General features: G+C 42.4%; 1 protein-coding gene across 2 annotated transcripts in view; it reads right to left on the bottom strand.

Annotated features, from left to right (window-relative positions):
* SH3BP5 (SH3 domain binding protein 5) overlaps positions 1–21316 on the bottom strand; it is a 74116-nt gene that overhangs the window by 17902 nt on the left and 34898 nt on the right. For both annotated transcript variants that reach the window (XM_019508829.1, XM_019508830.1), the window contains exon 4: positions 7105–7269. In XM_019508829.1, the coding sequence (XP_019364374.1) occupies positions 7105–7269 (165 nt within the window). The remainder of the gene's footprint in view (positions 1–7104; positions 7270–21316) is intronic.

Below are 21316 nucleotides of genomic sequence, written 5' to 3'. Positions count from 1 at the left end.
AGCACCTCTAGTCCTGGCCTGGGAAGGAAGACTTCTATGAGGAAAAGGATCTTAAAATAAATAAATAAATGCCATGTCCATTTAACTCTTGATTTCTCCAGAACTGCCAACCAAGATGTGCTTGGGTATGCAATGTGGACCTCTGTTTACTTGGAACTAAAACTAAGATTGCCAACTAATCTCATAAACCATTGAACTGCCTGCAATGGGGGACTGTTGGTCAGCATGGCTGGATTATAATTAGTCTTAAGAATTTATTATCAGTCTCCTGACTCATCTAGTCTACCCCAAAGCCCTAAACTCCACACTTGTGTGTGAAGAATGATGGGTTTAACAGGTCCCTGAAGTGCCTGGTTAAGAGTGCTGGTCAGATGAGACCCTTCTGCCCACATTCAGTCTTTCATTATTATATTAAACTTTCTATTTGGCCCTTTCAGAAAGATGTCCAGAGAACAGCTTGATGCATCACAATCTCCCCTACACTGGGCTGCCCACCCACTGTTCTGAATATCTGTTCTAAAAAACAGACTATCCCAGTGGTTCTCAAACTTTCTGGAATTGCAACCCCTCTTTATGCTTTCTCTTTTCTTCTTCTCTCTCCATTTATATTTCCCCTTTCTCTTTTTCCACTTCCCCTTCCATCTGTTTGCACTCCTGCTAGAAGTTTGCCACACACATCCATTTGAGAAACAGCACACTAACGCATTACTAGGGATCCTGGTTTTCTCTGATTAAAAAAAATCCCGATTTTCAGATTAAAAGAAGTAACCCCACATGTACATTTTCCCCCGAAATGGAAAAATGTGGATTTTGGGTTACTTTTTTATCTGAAAATTTGGGCTTTTTATCAGAGAATTTAGATATAATTTAGATACTTTAGGTACACTAAATGGTGTTTCATTTTAATCATGGAAAATGGATTTTGTGTTACTTTTTATCATTAAAAATTGGGGATTTTTTTTTAATCAGAGAAAACCAGGATCCCTGCTCATTACCAATACTAGATCAGACACATCCTCCAGGAATCATTAGACCAGGCAACACAAACATACCAACAACTAAAATGGTATTCCATAAAATATATATTTTGGGGGAGAACAATTCTTTACAAGTTGCATCATTTTCCCTAAGAAATTAGGGTAATCCTAAATAAAGAATGTACTCTAAGTACAGTTTCCAGGAGGAATTAAAAAAAAAAAAAGAGCTGATAAGGCAGCTACAAGAGGAAAAAGGAAAATCAGATACCTTCAAGGAAATCTTAATACCAATACCAAAAAATTATTGTAAAAGAACAGGAAAAGGCGACATTGCAAAAGGCAGTGCAAGATTATCATAACTTTTTCCTGGACTCCCCATACATTTGGCAGCTATGAACAACTGAAGTGTACAATACAATGGGATTAGAGGAAAAATTAAAGTCAAATTGTATGTGACTTGTGTTTCACCTAAATCTGAGACAAGTATCATTCTCTCTGCTTTGGTGAGGTCATGTAGACACACAATGGACCAGATACTTCTACAGAGACCTTGTTCAAATGGAGGGACCTCTTAGGAAAATTTGCAAGCAAAGCTATCTAAAGATTATGTAAACATGCAGACTTCTTTTGAAAAAATGTGGAAGATCTTCCTTCAAGCTCTATCTAATCTTGTTTCCTTTAAACCTTCCCCTCCTTTTGAATGACTTTAGACAACATGATTTTCTACAGGAGCATTAATGCCATTAAGTGCCCCTTCACCGCTTTAGACTCCATGCTTTGGAAGCCTACTTGTGCACATTATTGTGCCTGAAACTCCAAGACAGTGACATGTGTTTTTCAAGCTCCACTGTTGAAGACGACACACTACCACCTTCTCACATCCCATAAGCACTGGATTTGCTTTCTTCACTGAAAAAGGTACAAAGATGGCATTAGGAATACAAAACGTTGTAGAAACCCTTTCCCTCTCCAGCCACTTTAAAAGGAAGGTAAGTATCTTTATCTCCATTTTAAAATCAGGGAAAACAAAAACAGGGAGGTGAAGTAACTTGTCCAAAAGCCTACCCAACAGGTCATGGACAAAACAGGGAACAGAAGCCCAGTCTGACTTCCACGATCCTAGCCCCAAGACAACTATGTGTACGAGTGCTCCAATTTGGAGTTCAATGGAAGCCTAATACATACAAGTTTAAGGTGATCAAACAGATTTTACAAAAGCTTCAGGACCCAGCTCCCTTAGGCTGCTTTGAAAGGTGGCAACTTAAAAAGCAGGAGAATTATTCAGATCTCTCCAGCCCTCCCTGCAGTTACTCACAGAAGTCCAGTTTGTTGCACAGAACACCAAACTCTTTCATGCTATTTTTCCAACTATTCAGAAAAAGTTATATCCTTTCAGTAGCCCTTCAATTTTTATGGTCGTGGAAATGTCCAAGAGGCAAGAATTTTTTGTGGCATCTTTTATTGGACCAACTGTATAGTTGGGAGAGCTACTGGACAAGCTTGTGGGCACTGAGGGCCTTTGTCAGGTTCTGTGAGGCCCAAAAAACTAGTCCAGCACCTCTCAACTATACAGCTAGTCCAATAAAAGATATCACAAAAAGTTCTTCTGTGTTTTTTTCCTCACAATTTAAAAACAAATGAATTCATAACATGCTTCTGACATATAGTGCTGATAAATGCTTTTCAGTTCATTGTTACACCAACTCCTCTGCAAGGTTATTTTGCTCCCAATGCACTTGACATTTATTAGCCCAAAAGCTCAGTGCAACTAAAGCATTGAGTTGCAGGAGTTTTCCATCAGAGCAGTTCTGTACACAAATATGCCAACACAGGAGAGAGCGTCAGTATACTGGGAACCTATTTGCATTGCTGGTCACCTACCCCTGTCTTGTTCTGCAAATTGTACTTTTGTTAGGTTTTAATTAAAAATGGGATCATCACTGGTTGGTAACTTAAAAAATAGCTCTGTGTGGAACTAAATATGATCTTTTTGTTATATTGGAGGTGCTTGTTAACCTGGAGACTATACCGTATCTATTTACTTAAGCAACTATGCAGTTTTATATACAGTTTTATTCAGATTCTTCAATCTTCCATTTGTATTACTTGGTGAACAACATTTATTTAGTAGGGTTTTTTTAACAGATGATTTGTGTCACGCTGTATTTGAATGGCAAATAGAATTCAATAAAAATAAACCCAATAGTTTTTTAAAATTAAATAAAACTACTTTACATGTGATGGCTACACAAAAACTAAAATTTAATAAAAACAGGCGCTGCATTTAAACTCATTTATTAAAACACAGGAAGTATAAACTGCAGGTTAGTGGCTGGAACTGATGGTGACTAGAAACAATGTCCTAGATTTTAGAACCAGTCTATCTAATCCTCACACCTTATTTTTATTCATAGATTGGAAGGAGGAAAGAATGGTTTCCTGCTTTTTCAACTCTCAATTGGTTTCTTAACTGAATGAGCTTGTCATAGAACTAAAGTAGTTGAATAAACTGAAGTGAAAGAAATAAGTCTCTGCACCTGGAGAAATGACTATTGCTGCCAAACCTGTCTTATCACTTAACACACACTGACTCCAGATGTTTAGCCAGTAATTTGGCTTTCTTTAGAAGCTTAGCAAACCACATACTTCCTGAATATTTTTAAATTACTGTAATTGGTTATAATGAATTGAAATCCTAGATTATGGCCTACATTTCAAACTGGTTTATTATTTAAAAGAAAAATAGATTGAAAGTGCGATTAAAAAACCTCAAGCACTGCACTGATTATTTTCCATGCTGGATCTTACTAATTGATTTTAATTAGAATTTCCCATTTTAAAAGGCGCACACTAAAATCCCAGTGCAACTGTTCAGAAATAGGCGGTTACTGGAAACAGTAATATGCATGTTCAGTGAATCAGGATTGGTATAGATAACACCATTCTTACCTAGCTCAAGCTTACTAAAATGCAGATACATACTTTCTTCTAAAAACAATTTTGAAAATGAAATTTACTCAGACCACTATGTCAAGAGCTAGAAAGTACAGGGTAGAGCACTTCCCACTCAGGTTCTCAGCCAGTCTATATAGTATGTCAACGTGACCCAGATTATTTGATACTGGCATAAAACACACACAAAGGTCTCCAAGGCGCATTCAGCTCTAGCCACAGGTGACATTTCATTATGGGCAATTCATCTGATAAAAGTTACAGGGTGAGAACACAGAATGGTATAGCTACTATCATTATTTTTTTTTTGGAGAGCGCTATACAGCTACAGTACAGCTACATCTCAGGCACTAAATCCCTGGGTTTTCATCAGTCAGTTGTATTTTTATCCCTAGATTATTCATTAGGGAAGGATTAGAGGTTTAGATGGCCTCAGGAGAAACAATCATCTACGTGAGAGAGACCGAGAGAAATTTCACAAGGATTCATAATTTAATTGCTGACATTTCTTCCCCTATCCATCCCACCAGTGTTAAGTATGCCTACTGATTTTGTATTCAGTTCATCTCCCTAGAATACTTGCATTAAAAGAATGTAATTCCTTAAAAAAAACCAAAAGAAACACACTCCTCACACACATTATGCCACTGCTCTCTCCCACTAGGCTTCTAAAACATCAAGCAATTTAATATCACTTCTTTTTGGAGTTTGCCTTTCATTCATTTGATCCTGAGCCATCCTACTCCTCAACCTTCCCAGAACAGTTGCACACGTGAAAAGACCCAGATAGCCAGGCAGATGAAAGTCTTTTGTTTTCCATTGCTGGCAACAGCAATATGGACCTTTCCCCAAACCGTCTCAGAGCACCCACCTGTGAAGCTGGGCGTGTCCATCAGATTAAAGCTTGCATGTTCCGTGGCTTCCCTAATGTGAGTTGGCTACTGCCAAGCCAAGACTGGACTTTAATTAGTGGGTGAGCACAGTCAACTAAAAGTTTAAAACCCGATAAAAGCCCCAGAGGTTCCCAATTCCCCTCTCCACACCTCCATACTTCAAAAGAAAAAAGCCATAGACTGCTCATTCCAAATAAAGGTAACATCTGTGGAGGGTCTACAGCTGATTACTTCTGGGCAAGGAAGAAAACTACCCTCTTCCTGTCCTTTTGATTTAATGGAACTTCAAACACCTGGCAGTGGGGACAACAACATGAAGAATATTCCATTTCCAAATGCCAGGCCTCCCATTTCTTATTGCATTGTTTTGGTATTGAGTACCATATACGGCAGCACAGACTTACAGAAATTAGTTGTGAAGAACTTTTCCTTTTACAGTCAAGTAGCTTCCATAAAGAGCTGGGCACTGTAAAATAACAAATTGTAGGACGCAGCTAATGTCACAGTACTGTCTGGCCCCACTTGGAGTGAGTTATTTCACTTACATAGCTGGCAAGATCTGACATGACAGATTTTAACACTAGGTTGGTTTTTGTGTATTAAAAAGTGTTATTTTTGCATTCTGTTAAAGTGACAAAAAACTATAGAAAGTAGAAAAATTCTTCCAAGCACATGCACTACCATGAATGCCACTTTCATTTACATAGCACTTATCCTTCTCTAGATTTCAAAGGGCTAATCTACACCTAAAAGTTAAAGCAGGGTACGATTTTAAAGCATAAAGCATAGTTATTCCTGAATAACTCCAGTGTGGGTACTCTTATTCCAGAATCAGAGTGCCTTCTATAGTTCAAATCATTTTGGTAATGGGTTAGGCCAAATCAGAACAAGGCTTTCTTACTTCACAGTAAGATCATCCACACATGGTATTATTCAGGCTCTCCCTACACATGCAGGTATTGGATCTAATGCATGATCCACCAAATTGCACACAATCACGTACGTGTGGCAGGAGGTGCAACTGTGGGATCACGCATCAGATCCTATCGCGCCTTACTGCTGTCATAGCAGGAGACCAATCCTGGACTCCCCCTGCATTGGCAAGCAGCAGGAACCCACAACTGGGAAACCCTCTTTGCTAAGGGAGCTCCCAGGTGCAGGAATCACACAGACGAGATTCAGAACCCCGTCAGCTACAGGGTGTCTGGGTCCCAGCTGCAAGTGAGGCACAGCTGGGACTAAGAGCCCCGTCAGCTGCAGGACTCTTAGTCCCAGCTGTGGGCAAGGCACAGCAGGGACCAAAAGCCCATGTGGGCTCGGGGGCTTCTTGCTCCCTCGAGCCTTTGGGATCACGTTAGCCACAATCCCAAGGGCTTGGGGGTTATGCCCCTATGGCTGGGAACCCCATCAGCTGATGGGCTCCCAGCCATAAGGGAGACCCAGAATTTTTTTCTGCAATTGCTCAGTTGTTCTAATAAAAGGTATCAGTTCTAAACCAACAGTTCTAGATTTTTGCATTTCTTTTTGCCTCAGATTAACACAGCTACAAAATTCATCCCTCAAAAATGTATGCACTCTGCTCAACCAAAGGGGGCCTAGCCTCTCTCTTACATAACAACACACTAAGGGCATTCAGCAAACTGTTGGTGCCCAAGGAACTACTTCTGCGGGGCAGTTCCTACTCCAAGAGGAACTGTCCCTTCCCATCTTCAGCAAAGCAGCTGCCCATTTCCTCCCTCCTCTTTAATCAGTAGAGGCCGAGGTCTCGGTTACCATCAGGTTCAAGGCCCCTTTGACCCAATTTTCTTCCCACTCATTCATTCCAATCCTTTTCAGGGGCAAGGCTACTTGCTCTGGCACCTTCACCCTCGACAGCATCCCATCCCTGCCTTCCCCTTTCTCACTGCTCAGTCAGAGATAAGTCTGCTGGCCTCCAACTCAGACACCAGAGGTACAGGCACAGTAAAGCACACCCTGGACAGCTTGCATAGGGAGTACCCTCTCCATCCTTGATTCACATGAGCAGCAGGTCTTGTACCCATCCTAAATGACTCCCCTTGGACCTATCTATGGACACCAGAGTCTTATTTTATCTTTAATAGTAGAACAAGTACTTTTTCACAGTCCACTGCTACTCATGAGCCAATGTAGCATTATAGATGAACTTATAGCCCCTATGCATTCCCCAGAAGGGGGTTTAGCTCTTACAGTATGAAACAACTAGCTCAGTGAACAGACTGTGCAAGGCAGACTTAGGGCAAACAATCCTTCATCCGTCTTACCCTTTGAGTAGCATGGTTGAGCATCTCTTGCCAGGCAGAGTCAAACTGACGTTTGTCATCCTCCAGCAACCTCTGCTCAGCAAGTGAAATGGTCTCCTTGGCAGCACGCAGCACTTCGGTAGCCCTCTGGAAATCTTGTGTCGCTTTCTGAGCTTCCAGTTGTGCCTAGACAAGAGACACTGCAGTCAAGCTTCAAGGAATATCTAGCATGACAGATTTTAAAGACAGCTTGGCACAGACTATTAAGAGAGACACTCTGGTGCATTTATATCCCATCCTTTCATTTGGCAGTGACACTCCACCCATTTCCTTGCCTGGGTCACTGCTGGTCAGCAAGCTGTTCACACCCAAACAGGGGCATCTGTAAAGCATTATCATGCTGTTCATTCCCAATAAACCTAAAATGCAAGGCATCAGAGCTTTGCGTAATACGCATGTGGTTGACAGATGGAGGAATACTGTATGCACTAATTTTAATCAGCTAGAAACAAAAGAGACAGGAGGAAAAAAAACACTCATTATTTCTGCTCACCATAGCTTCTTGTGGTGTTATACTTCATAAGTATGCACTGAAATCCGCAACACTGTGAGTTCAGAGTTTAAGTCAGTATATAACAAACCAAGCTAAAGAAGATTTTTGAGGTATTATGTTATCATGCAGCATAACACAGAGCTTTCTGGTGAGAAAGCTTACAAATTACTACTCCATATTTCTCTTCAACCCTGTAAAAACAAGGGTATAGTCAGCAGCTCAAATCCCCAGTCCACAGGTGGGAGGAGAGAAGAATGAAGCTAAACCAGCTGGTTCAAAAATGCAGTAGGTTATGGGGCACTGAACAAGTCTTCAGTGGAAATGGATCTGGCCTATTCTCCAACCCTGGGTCAGCTGTTCAAGCCCAAGGGATTCTCTTAACAACAGTGCTTGAAGTAATAGGACTTTAAGAGCTTCGATTAAATAACTGACCTAATAACAACCAGAATTCTAAATGCATGAGCAAGCACTGGCACAAAAAACGCTGCTCACATATGAGCCTTTGCAAGGCAATTTATAATACTTCAATATTACTAAATTCACAATGTAGTAATGAAAGTCCAAATCAGAAGCAACTTATCACAGAAGACATTTATCATCTGGGTTTTCATACTCCAGGGCAGGACACCTAGAAATCCACAGAGATGGAGCCCAATGAAAACATCTGAATTTCAACCCAAAATATCCGAGGACTCAAGAGATTCAGGATTTTAGTTTGGGACCCTCATTTTCACTGACCGAACAGTGACACTAAATGCCAATTGTCAACAAAACCAGACAAAAAAGAGGTACTGGATGACACAGCAACCAATTAAAAAAAGCTGCCAGTACCATTGCATATTCCTATAGCATCCAGTTAACAGATTAAAGGGATTATAAAGTCTACATATAAATGCACAGGCTGCTAAATAATTTAGTACCAATGATTTGTGTTCAAGGTTGCTGAGAGATGGCAGGTTTTAAGATTGACAGATAGATAAGAAATTAAAGGTACTGAACATTTTCATATTTTGAATGGAGCACTCATTTTTATGACCACCACTGAATCATTTCACCTAGCAGAGGTTATGATCTTAAGGTTTCCCAATTCAGTTTTTTTTTTTTTTTTTACTTCTTTCTGACCAGCTTCATTACCAGAACACTTTTCCCCCCAACCAACGAACATCCATTTACTACATAACAGTACAACCCTTTTTAAAGTAAGAAACCCACGATGAGTTATGTCATTTAACTGGAAGTCACACACTTTCCTACTATATAGTAAGTGTTTCCAACTCTTTTGCCTGGAAGATCTTTCAAATACCAAAAAATGCATTAGATGTACTTAATATTCAGTACCACTTCAATGTTTTTTTAAATGAAATTATCAGATGCAAGAGTAAATCTCTGCATTGACTAGATATAATAGAACAACCAGAAAAACATCTTTGAAAAGCATGGCATGGCGTGAGGTGTTTGATCCTAACAGAATGCAAAGGATTCTGGGACATGGGACACAAAGATTTCTGCTGCATGATATCCTATAAAGGAAATCATGGGTAGGTATTACAGACACAAAAGATGGTCACTTGGGAAAAAGACTAAAATTTCAGCTATAGAATATGAAATAAATAGAACAATGAGAATATTCTGAGACATCTGTCTGCAGCGTGTACTCAACACCAGCTGCATCGAGCACCTTCACTATTTAAACATGGGTCAGGAACAGACAACTTTTCAGAGCAAAAGAACCCATGCCAGATCAGAGGCAACAGGACAGGCAGGCACTAGGAGCTGGCCACCGTCAGCATTTGTCCCCATTGGAGAACGACCACAGTCAGTGGCTGCAGTGTGCAGAAAGTGCCCTCAGCCAACGCTCCACGCTGCTGAATCCTGCCAAAGCCCCGCATCCAGAAGCCAGATCCAGTGGTTCTGCAGGCTGTAGGTTGCTGACTCCTGGCACGGATGATTATAGAAGCAAAGTATCCTTAGAGCAAAAAATATTACCCGATTTAAAAAAAGAGTTTCTCAAAGTAGTAAAATACTGTTTCCTTCCCAACCTTCAAAAAATTCTGCAAGCTGTTTAGATTTCCTCCCCTTTATCATACATCAAAAATATATTTCAGCCTACAGCTACTCTGGACAAATATATTTGTGTTGGGAGTTCCTCCCTTACCCCAGGAGAAATCCAGGAACAATCACATCTTCAGCCACAACAATACCATATTATTATTTTTTCCAGCTTGGCTAGCTGCCATCTTGCCTGCACCTGCTCTCATGCTGGTGTCCAGAAAAGAAAGGAGCCATAGGTAAATAAAAAGAAGAGACTTCCAGAAGTCAGGAAAGCAACAACAAGCCTCTGCGAAAAGTGCCGTCCCCTGCCCAAATGTTTCTACTTAGAAGATATCGTGTAGTGTGCTTGGCTGTCTGGCCGGAGCATGGGGAAGCACGCTGCCACACAAGACTGCTCTACAAGCTCCTTTACCAGTCCCTGCAAGGCAGTGATGGGTAACACTGCCTCCCCAAATGATGCACTTCTAATCAGGCAGCTGCTGCTCAGGGCCACATTGCTCTGCCTCCCAGCCCTCCTGCCCTGATTTCTCCAGCCCCAACAACCTTGCAGCCAGCAGGAACTTATTCCTCCTTCCCATCCATAACAGTCTATTCCAAGAAGTGGCAGTAGGTACTGACCTGACTGCAACCACAAACCTTTATGCACTCTCTACAACCAAGTCTGAATTTTCCAAACTCAGGTTCATTATTCTTGACCTCTTTTCTTCAGAAATTCTTACTCCATATTTTATTCCTTTTCCAGGTGCTCCTCCTCCTTGTGTGTTAAAGATTGGTGTGCTGCACTCCCTTCCTCTTTGCCAATTTACTCCCAAATTAAAAGACATCCCCAAAATAGTTCTGCTGGAGGACGCAGCTACTAGTCCTGGTACAACCCCCTCTTGACAAGTGACTGCTCTGCCATTTCAGCCAACACCCCCCACCCAGTATCACAAGAGACATCTCTTCCAGTTAATACACAATAATGACATTGCAGCAACTCCAAACCTAGACAGAGTGAATATATTAAAATTAAGCCAGCACATTCATTCCTTTTTCCCTTTCCTTCTATCAACACTCCCTTCTTTATTTTAGCCTGGTGAGCTACACAAGTCCACAAGCTGCTGAACCAATATTCATTTATACAGAGCCACAGTGCAGCACAGCTACAGCATTCCTTCAAGGTTAACAGACAGCTAAGAATACATTGTGACAGCTACTCCACCAAGCATCTGATCTCCAACTACATGTAGGGAATGAGTGGCAGGACTTGAGTTGCCAAGAGACGGCATAGAAAGTGCTCTGACTGTGCCAAGTCTGCTCACACTGGCTAGGGACAAACATTTAAAAAGCCAGAGCCCAAATTGATTCAATTTTTGCAGGTTAGTCTAACCTCTGTAGACTGAAGCAACTTGCAAGCGGACAGACGTCCACTTTTGACTCTGGAAAGGCAGACACATGCCTGCAGTAGCTCAAGCCAGAAGCCAGGGGGGTGCTAGAGTGAGTCCTTGGCTGCAGGGAAGCTATGCTGGGGTGGCCAGGCCTGGGCAAGCCCAAGTATGATTGGGGACAGGTTTAAACCCCCTCCCTGGCCTGCAGGGACCCCCACCCCCTGCCACTCTTAGTGGCAGCTGTAGAGCAAACTATCATAGAGGGCAAAGGTGAGGCACCTGTCGCCTGCTTGCAGCAGCACTGGGCACTTGGAGTGGGCTGCTGCACACAAGTCATGGGGCTGGGGGCTGGGCCAGACTAGGCTGCGGCAATCCATTGCCTCCCCCTGCCACTGCCCACAACCATGGCCCACAGAAGCCCTCCCCAAGCACCCAGGGCCACTGCGAGCAGGCAGCGGGTGACAGGTGTCTGACCTCTGCCCAGCTCTCAGCTTTGGACCCCAGCCAGGCTGTGCCTGGCACAGGGGATGGCAAGCCCACAATGGGGACTGTTTCCCACCCCCCACTGCCTCCTCAGCCAGCCTACCAGCTAAGCAGGAGGTGTGGGGGGAACAAATCGCCTACCCCGTGGCCAGTGGAGGGGGGAAGCTGGCAGTGGGGGCTTTACCCCCGACCCCCACCCCAGCTGGAAGCTGGGTCTATTCCACAGCAGAGGAAGGCATGACGGGAAACTGACCCTTATCTGACACCTTAGTCAGGAGGGATATGCGCCCCCCCCCCCAGCGACCAGGGTGGTCCCCGCATGGCCAGTCTCACCAACTGACGGGGGAAGTGTCCACGTTTCATCTGGCTTTCTCACTCCCCAGCTGGCCCTCCCACCTGCCCATCGCCTAAGCAGAGAGCTTGGCCTGTCAGGCGGTGGACCAGCGCACTCAGGGGGTGCACGTGCACCCCTTACGCATCACCACTGCATTTTGTTACAGGTTTATACCAGTTCCTGACCACTTAAACCAGTTTATGTGAAAGCCAAGGAGGAGAAAACCTAGCCACTGCCACAGGTTTTCTCCTCCTTGGCCAACTTCACTTATAAGAGGACTAAATGTGCAAACAGTTAGACAAAGTAACTGACTTCTCATTTAAGAGGTATCAACATTACTTGTACTCACCAGAATGTGCAGGACTTCATACATATAGCAACTGGCAAAATTATGGGGGTTTTTTCTTTAATTTTATTTTTAAAAGGATAGTAGGAAGTTGCTTTAACAGCACTTTAAGGTAAAGTCTGGAATAACTCAGTTACTTTAGACAAATTTGCAAAGCAGCAATTTTACCCGAGTTCCTAGAGCAGAGTATTCTCAAATACATGCTATGAACAACTTTAGTTTATAAAAAAAAATCCCTTGGCTAAAATACAATCAGAGTGAGGGTAGCTGCTATTCAGAGTAAGGAATGAAGACAAGTTACAGTCCAAGGTCACTATTCTAAAACAAATTTTGCTCGTTAATGGTAAGCCAGTGTACTTCTTGTTCATTAATCTTTAAACAATTTTTTTAATGTGACTTGCTACCAGCTAATCCTTTCCTACTACTAGAAAATTATTAACTGACTTCCAGCTAGATCTTTCACAGACAAATGGGAAGTTTCACGTTTCCCCTTGTTATCATCTCTTGTTCAATTAACACAGTCTTTTAGTTACAATTGTGTGCAATACAGCACAGAACAGGTTTGAGAACAGGAACTTTGTTGTATCAGTTGCCTATCAATATGGCCAACTCTAGTTATCTGAAACATAGGGAAGGGTTTTCCCCATTCAATTTGGGGCACTCCAACATATACAGGCTCTTACCATAGACACAATTCTGAGCACTTGCCACTCATGCATATTCTGGGAGTGAAGAAGAGTCTTATCCTAGTGTTCTTTTCCTGGTCATCACAGTGCTGGGGTTTATCAATTCGGCAGCCGCCTAATTCAAAGCAAAACGTATTCTTTCAAGATCCCAGTTTCAGGCTTAATGAAGCAGCTGATCGGTCTCCACTCTTTTAGCATAGAATTTCCCACTCTGACTCAAATGCTAATAAATGGTAAGAATACTCCATTTTGGTTATGCTTGAGTCTAAAGATATTTTAAAATGGAAGTACTGACACACTTAGCACTGGAGGTCATATGTTTAAATAAAATGCAATAGGTTTTGTATGGCATGCTTCATATCCTGCCAGAACACAAAGAGTTTAAATTATAACTAGAAGGAAAAGGAAAAATATACCCAGATCCAGATATTTCTCAGACCCAGACATAGTAGCATCTGAGCACCTAGAGATGGGCCTGAAGCACTACTTTTCCATAATCTTTGGTTTACCCAACTACTGTGCAAGAATCTGTCACATCAGGTCACAGGCAGTCACGTCTGGGGGCCACTTGGGGTTCAAGAGACTAACCAGAGTCCAAAGGAGGGAGCAGAATCTAGGTACTGGCCATGTCAGGAAGCCAGGAGGTCAGTCCAAGAACTGGGTCCAGGAACAAGCTGAGTCACATAGCTGGAGGGTCAAGCCAGGCTGAATAGCCAGGAGATCAAGCAGAGAGTAGGTTCTAGGCATAAGCCAAAAAGCATCAGGCAGAACATGTAGGAGTCAGAAGGCAAGCCAGGAGATCAAGCACAGAGTAAGCAGAGGCACAAACTGTAAGCAACAGCAAAGCAATCTGGGTAGTTTAGCCTTGTATCCCATTACAGGAAGCTTCCCGGGCCAGGGGCTTATATGGGAGAGGGTAAGGTGTCAACTGACTGACTGGCCATTCCAGTAGCAGGGAGTGGGCAGGCGGCTAGGCCTAGATGGAGATTTCTGGACACCTGTGGTCAGCCTAAATGGTCAGCTGGAGAGGTGGCAGACAGGGATGAGTAGCTGATATGGGTAGGCCAAGGTCCTGAGTTTGAGGTAACAGCCTAACAATCCCAAAATACCAGCAAGCATACCTTAAGAGTCACTCTCACTGCCTTGCACATCTGTCTGGGTGCCCTTGTCCTGCTCCCAATGCCTGCTTCATAGTTCTTCCACTTCCCCCAATTACAAGAAACCCTCTGAAGAAATATGTGATTAGCACCAAATCCTGTGGCTTTGGTGCATCTCTAAAATGTTCTTATGTGCATATTATAAAGGATTTCAGGGTGAGAGAGGAGAACAAAGAGGTCCTACCACTGTTCAAAATGCAAGGGTGAAAGAAAAAGTTACAGCACATTATGCTTATTTGTTTCTCTCCATTACATTCTACAGTGCATCTGAAGTTTAGTAAGTGGTATAGTTTAACATTTTGGCTGGAACAGTATAAAAAAGGCTAAGAATTTCCCAGTGATGTTCAAGGCACTTGTGTCAGGCAGACTATTTTGTTGATCCTTTTCCAGTTGCCAATGAACTCCTAGAAAGATCTTTTGAAAAGAAAAGAAATCTTAGCTGGGCAGCCCAGCAAGGAAGGGAAGTCCCAGACTCATCAGATGAGGCTCTATAGTACCCTTTAGCCCAGGGGTGGGCAATTATTTTGGACAGAGGGCCACTTACTGAGTTTTGGCAAGCCATCGAGGGCCATATGACAGGCAGCCCAGGGCAGATAAATATTAATTTTCTACATTTTTTAGGGGCCCTGCGGGCCAGACAGAATGGCCTGGCAGGCTGCATCCGGCCCCTGGGCTGCATTTTGCCCACCCCTGCTTTAGCCCAAGCAGATTTAAGCACAGCAATAACTGTTAATGTTACAGAAATACAAGCTTGATTGGATTTCACCATACATTGAAAAAAGCCACCAAATAGCTCTCAAATAACTGGAATAGATCAGCTCCCTGCTTAGAGTTAGTCTCCAGAAAAGAAGCCCTGCAATCTTGTCATCTCTGCAAGAATATTTTGATGTAGGATCAGAAGGAAGGAAAAGCGGGCTGAAAAAAAATGAGACATTGTTTCTAAGGAACTAGAGGAAGGGAGAAATACTGGGATCAACATGTTCATGGGAAAAATGTCAGGGACAAAAAATCCACTTAGTTTCCTGAGATCTTATTCTATGTCCTGGTACTCCTATGTCTATCCTCTAAGTTCAATGACTGGCATATAAAATGGAAAAAAAATTAAAGAACCAAGAGATGAGCTTGATTAATGCTTTATGTTAGATAGTGTTTAATTATGCAGTTATATCTTAAGGATTTTCCAAGAACCAAGCAGAATGTACTACATCCTTCTTATTAAAGTCCCATTCATTACTTGACTAGAGTGTGTATAAAAGTTGTATATATGCACAGACATGTACATGTACACACACACACGTGTGCACACATGCTTCCTTTTCCCTCTTCTCCAAATATAAGAACTCAGCATAAAATCAAAACAAAAATCAGGGACGAGGAACTGAGGCAAACCATCTGAAATGTAAGCCTCTCTCCCTTTTCCCAGGCTGCAAATATATGCTAATCAGGTACTTATAAAATTCAAAGCCTCTGCAGCAACCCCATTATAGCAGATTTATGAGACGCTCAAGATGAGCTATATATAAATCTACAATTATTCTCTGCATTACTGTCAGAACATCTAATCTCTCTGCCATTCTTACCTGGAGCTTGAAACTCCTCTGTATCTTTGAAGCTACCATTAAAGAGAGATTACACTTCATGGAAGATAAACTTGCCTTCTCAAAAGTAGGTTAGGGGATTTTAAGCCTTTTCAGATGAACTGTAAAACCTCCAACATTTGGAGCATGAACTATTTCCTCCTTGCACCATAAATAATTAAATGTCTGTGTAATGCAACGATCAGAAATCTCTAGATCAGGTAACTTGCTTCTTTTTCCTTCTTCTAGAGGCTGAATTGGTCAGGAATCTACCTCTTTATTTATTTTCATGGTGGATTTTTGGAAAGAGGGAAGAGAACGTAAGACTAGGGCAACATGGCAGGCTTGGAGAGACTTCTAGCTCATCTTATAGTAATGTTCTCATGCAAAAAGTCCCTTTCCCACCACACACACATAACTTGTGCAGGCAAACACATGAAATGCACACTAAGAAAAGAAAAAACACTCAAAACCTTTGTCACCTAACACACATCTAAAGCCCCTTTTCAGGGGCTAAAATGAGATAAAATGCTCAGACCTAACCCCATGTGGCACTTCACTCAGCCTACAGCCTCAATTCGTATCATGTATGCATGTGCTTTGTTGTCACAAAGGCAGACTATAGCAATCACATGGCATTGCTAAGTGCCAAATAAAGGAGACGACCTTATAGACTGGAGACACTTCCTCCCGTGACTGTTTCTGTAGAGAGAACACATTGGAAACTCTCCAAATACTGTACATGTATTGCCAAGAAGGCTGTAAAGTCTCCAGTCCTATTCTTGTAGGTGATAACCAGTCAGAGCTGTTCTCCTTCAATATATTTCTGGTCATCTTAAACTGTTGAGATGGTGTGATAGTTTGCCCTACTCCACTGTCTTTTAAACAATGATCTTCCAGGCATCTCCATAGGATGCATAGAGATCTCACAGAACTCAAATCACATGCCCAATCCCTACCCGTTGTTTCAAAAAGAATACGATTTTAAATTAGACTAAACTTGCTCCCCTTCTTCAGCACATCTCTGGTAGTCGGGTATGCCATGCTGTACTAATTAAAAATGGCACAGGCAGGCTTCTCATGCAGCCAACACCATCTGTTAGTGGTATATTTGAATACAGCCAAAAAAAAGAGAGTGAGCTGTCCATCCCCTTCTTCTGCTAGAAAATGAGATTACAGGAACACAGCCAGTCTGAATAAGATGCTCTGTTTTAAAGAGCGTCCAAATAAAATACAAAAATGCTCGACTAGAGTCCAAGACCCTGCACAACTATGTCAGCAAGTAGCACATATACCAAGTTTGAGGTTATATTTTACAGTTGTTTTCTAAAATCACAGGAACCAACCTGGCAAACATATTACTTTACAACTGACAGTTGCCTTCCCTGATGAAGTACAATGCAGCTACAAGGGCCAAAATCCTAAGGACACAGGCTGGAAGATTGAAGTGTCCTACCATTGCACATTCCTCTCTCTAATTATTAGCAATAATAAGCATTCAGTGAACCAGGCTATAGACCAGATTCATGTCCCATTTAATCAGCATCAAAGCATCAGTATTTATTCCTACAGATTCTCTAAGGGAATAGCATTAAGGTTATGTAAACACCCTCCACCCCTTCTTCACAGACAAACACATAAGTAAAAGAAATAAATGAAGATGTGATTCCATTTGTACATGCAATGAGCTGTTGAGGATGCTCATTCAGCCACTGGTCTGAATCACCACCAGTTGCCCAAACCATCAGCCAGGTAAGGGACAGCAACAATGCCCTCTGAGAACAGGGTTTAGCCAGTCTTGTCTAACTGAAAGGAAAGAGACTAACACCACAGAAAAGATGCAACAGAAAAGGTACACAAGGGCCAGGAACAGCCAAGAATGCAGGCAATCACACCTCCAAGAAGCAAAAACCTGAACAATAAGAGTGCACTTAGAGAAAAAAAATATTAAAGAAACAACATCCAGAAGCATGCCCATCAAACCACAAGTAAAAAGTAGACGGGGGTGGGGGGGAAAGAAAAACAAAAACCACACTTGCAAAACCTCTTCTATGGTCTTCTCAGGAAAAATTTTCCTCTCTTTAATACAGAAAACTAGCTACCAAGAGGCAGTGATACTTTTCTTACCAGTAGTATAACTAAGAATGAAAGAGAAGGCCATGAGCTCAGGGCACAGACTAAGAAGGAGTGCAGAATGAAGGTCCCCTAGAAAATCTGCACCTTTCTCTGGGCAGTGGTGCTCACAGTTCTGGTGCTCATCAACAGCTTCCTGTAGGGGAGGTGTACTGCTTTTAGGAATAACCACTGCTACAAAAAGAGGCATCATCACAGCCAGCACCCAATGGGTTAACACAGCAACCACTGCCCTCTACCCCCATCCTTTTCCTGACTCCTTTTTTGCTGCTGAATTGACCATTTCTAATTTCCAGGGACACACGTCAGTGTGGGTGATGAAGCAGCAAAGACTACAACAGGGGAGGATGAGAGGGTCTCTACATCTACAAGCTGCTGCACTAACCTCCTGGGTACTGGCAAAGGCTGGCCTAAGAAAATAAACCACACCAGTTACACCTCCATTTCTTAGAGGGCAAACTAGCCAAAACAGGCAAGTCTCATTACTACAGGGAATTTAACCTCTTCAGATGATCTTTCCTAGAAACTGACAGTCAGGATATGTATATTAAAACTAAGTTACCATGGGCTTAGAGGGGAGTTCTGCCCCCACTGTGTCCTGTGGCAACTTGTTCCTATGTATCCAAGAGTTCATAATGCAAACCACTGCACTGAAAGCTTTAAACAAAGCAGGATGGAGGTAGCAATTGCCAATAACATCAAGGAACAGTACATGCATTAGGGTAGCAACCACTGAAGCGAGCATTCGTTATTTCATTATGAGCTTTCTCTTACCAAGGTCATGGACAATAAGTATATTTACCCATCTTTCCTCATAAAAATATAACTGAGATACCTGCACTCACTTTGGCAGTAACCTGTGCCAAACATACAAAACAGGTACACAGCATAAAACATATGTACAGTTATCTCCTGTATACCACTCTCACCAACTTAGTGTTTGAAATAATATATTTGCATAGTTTGCAGCCTGTTAAAAAAAAACAACAACACTTGAGGTTGACCATACAAGAGGGGAAAAACAGGAAGGGAAAAGACAGGAAAGCAGATAAGAAAGAGCAGCAAATGAAGGGAGAGAGACATTAACTCTGTGGCATTTCCCTTGGGCTTATTTTGATATTCAATCCTCCACCCAAGTTTCCTTTTTTAGCATGTGTAACATTTTGTATTGGCAACACACCTGCACTGTAGCTGCCTCAAGGGAAAGTATAGGTATTGCTGCTTTGGGCTTTTGATACATGAGACTGCGTAAGAGGTGGTTCAGAATCCAAGAGGCAGCCAGCAAAAAGAAGGTGGCCAATAAGTGGAATTTGCCTCCATTTAACATCCCAATGATCCTCAGCTACTTAGCCACCACCCCACTCCAGCATCTATAGAGGAGCACAACAGCTTGGTGAGATGAAGCCACTAAAAGTGACCAGTAGAATGATTTTTACCATATCTTCCCACATAACACGCACCTTTCCCTCAAGAAAACAGCTGGCGAAAACTGGAGTCTGCATTATATTCCAGGAAAAGAGCTCTCCACAGGTTCAGAAATTTGATGGGGGTTGGAGCAGTGGCAGCATTAATTGTTAGCAGGAATTCTTCCAATTATCTACGTGAATAAAGATCATTATCCACTTCCAGGAAGTAGGGTAGTCATTGCAGCAATACAGTGTTAATTAACAACTTCAGATGGTGGAATATCCCAGGGAAGACTTTTGTTGTTCACAGGCAGTAATTTACACAAAATACACATCTTTCATCAGAACAGTTTGTCTTTCACCAGTCTGTCTGTGAAAGACGGAAATGTGGCAAACCACCACTCCTGATTAATTAGGCAATCAAAATAGCAACTACATCACCACATCCCAAACACAAAGGGCTTCTATAGATATGCAGGGAGGATGCTCCAGTGTGCTGTAATTACACTGTGCCAAAGCAGACATGATTAATCGAGTCTACTGGAGCATGGTAACTACCGCACTCCAACAGATTCCAGCTCATTCGACAAGCTCTCATTAAAGTGCCCTGCCACCATTTTCCAGCGCAGGGAGACTGATACACATGACACTCTGGGCACTTAAATAAGAGCAACTCTCGGAGCTGCTCTAATTAAAGTGGCCCCTTCCTTCCCCATTCCCGGAGCACATCTATAAACACCCAAAAGGACACAGCACACCAAGTCTAATTGCTTCAGCATTAGAAGAGGGATGATATAAGCACAGCATGCAAAATTCTAAATTACATAGGCAGAAACTTTACTCATAAACAGGGATCCTGGTTTTGTCCATTTAAAAATCCCAAATTCTCCCATTAAAACCCCCAAACCCACATTTTTCCGTGATTAAAATGAAATACCACAATATATATAGGTATCAGTTGAACACAATGTTTTATTGATATAAATAATGCTTTGTGGCACAGAGAAGCCCCGATATCCTGGTGCCCTGCCCCTGCCCATGCTGCTGGCCTTCATTCCCAAGCCACAACCCTGCTGATGCCCCTTACTCTGGCCCAGCTGCAACCCTGTGCCCCATTGTGAGCACAAATCTTGGGGGCATATCCCCCCCCTTACATCGCCTGTGCCCCCTTCTGCCCTGCCCCCACTAGATTTACTAGAGGGAACTGAGCAAGCTGCTCTCCACCACTGCCTGGATGCCACATGCACGTGTGCATGCGCTTATGCACATGGAGCCCTCTGTCCTCTGCATCCTGCTTCCCCCAGCCCCAAGGAGCCCCTTGTAGGCTGAAATTCTACGCTTTTCTCCTTTAAAGGGGAAAATCCACATTTTTCTCCACTAAAGAATAAAAATCAGTGTTTTTCTGCTGCAAATAAAAAACCCAGATCCCTGCTCGTAAGATGGCTGAAATTTAGTTCTCACTTCCCAGGCCTGTCCAGACCCAAGCCACTGTCTGGAGCATAGTTTTTCATATGTTTTACTACTGATTCTTTTCCTCCTGTAGCAATTGATGGAAAGTCTCAGAACCCTAAACTTTGGTCATGCCAGGTAAGTATTTAGATAGATAAGATAAAAACTACAAACTGCTGATGTTCCAGTTGGAAACTAGGGGAACACTGAGCGAAGTGGTAGAAGAGGGGATAGGATGAAACACCATAGGAGCCAGCTGCTTGGGATTTAATGAATAAATGAAATTCGCTTGGCTACTTGTATACTGTTGCATAACAGGTTGAACAGCTGTGACAGGAAGAGGAGTAGTACATTCAGAATCTTTACATCACAAATCTGATCTCTGGCCCTAACTTTTCAAGTCTCACCAGGTCCCATGTACAGTTCTCCCAGTGGCTTTGAACAGTTTGTCTAAGACCCTTAACTCTCCCAGATGACAGACTCGACAAATAAATTGTAAGCCGGGTTCTAAAATTCAGTCACCCAAAGCCTGTTTGCTAAATGAGTCAAGTCTTCCTTGTCTTCATTCCTTCCTAGTTGTATTCAGATCTTTGGCCTAATGTACCATACTGAGAACTGAATATACGGAATTAAAATAGGCTTTACCATTTTTTACTTGTTTTTTTCCTTTTTTTTTTTTTTTTTTTTCTT

Source organism: Gavialis gangeticus, unplaced genomic scaffold (assembly GCF_001723915.1).
Source record: "Gavialis gangeticus isolate Ggan-Ray unplaced genomic scaffold, GavGan_comp1, whole genome shotgun sequence".
Classification (NCBI taxonomy): Eukaryota; Metazoa; Chordata; order Crocodylia; family Gavialidae; genus Gavialis; species Gavialis gangeticus.
This window is presented reverse-complemented; position numbering and strand designations above follow the sequence as displayed.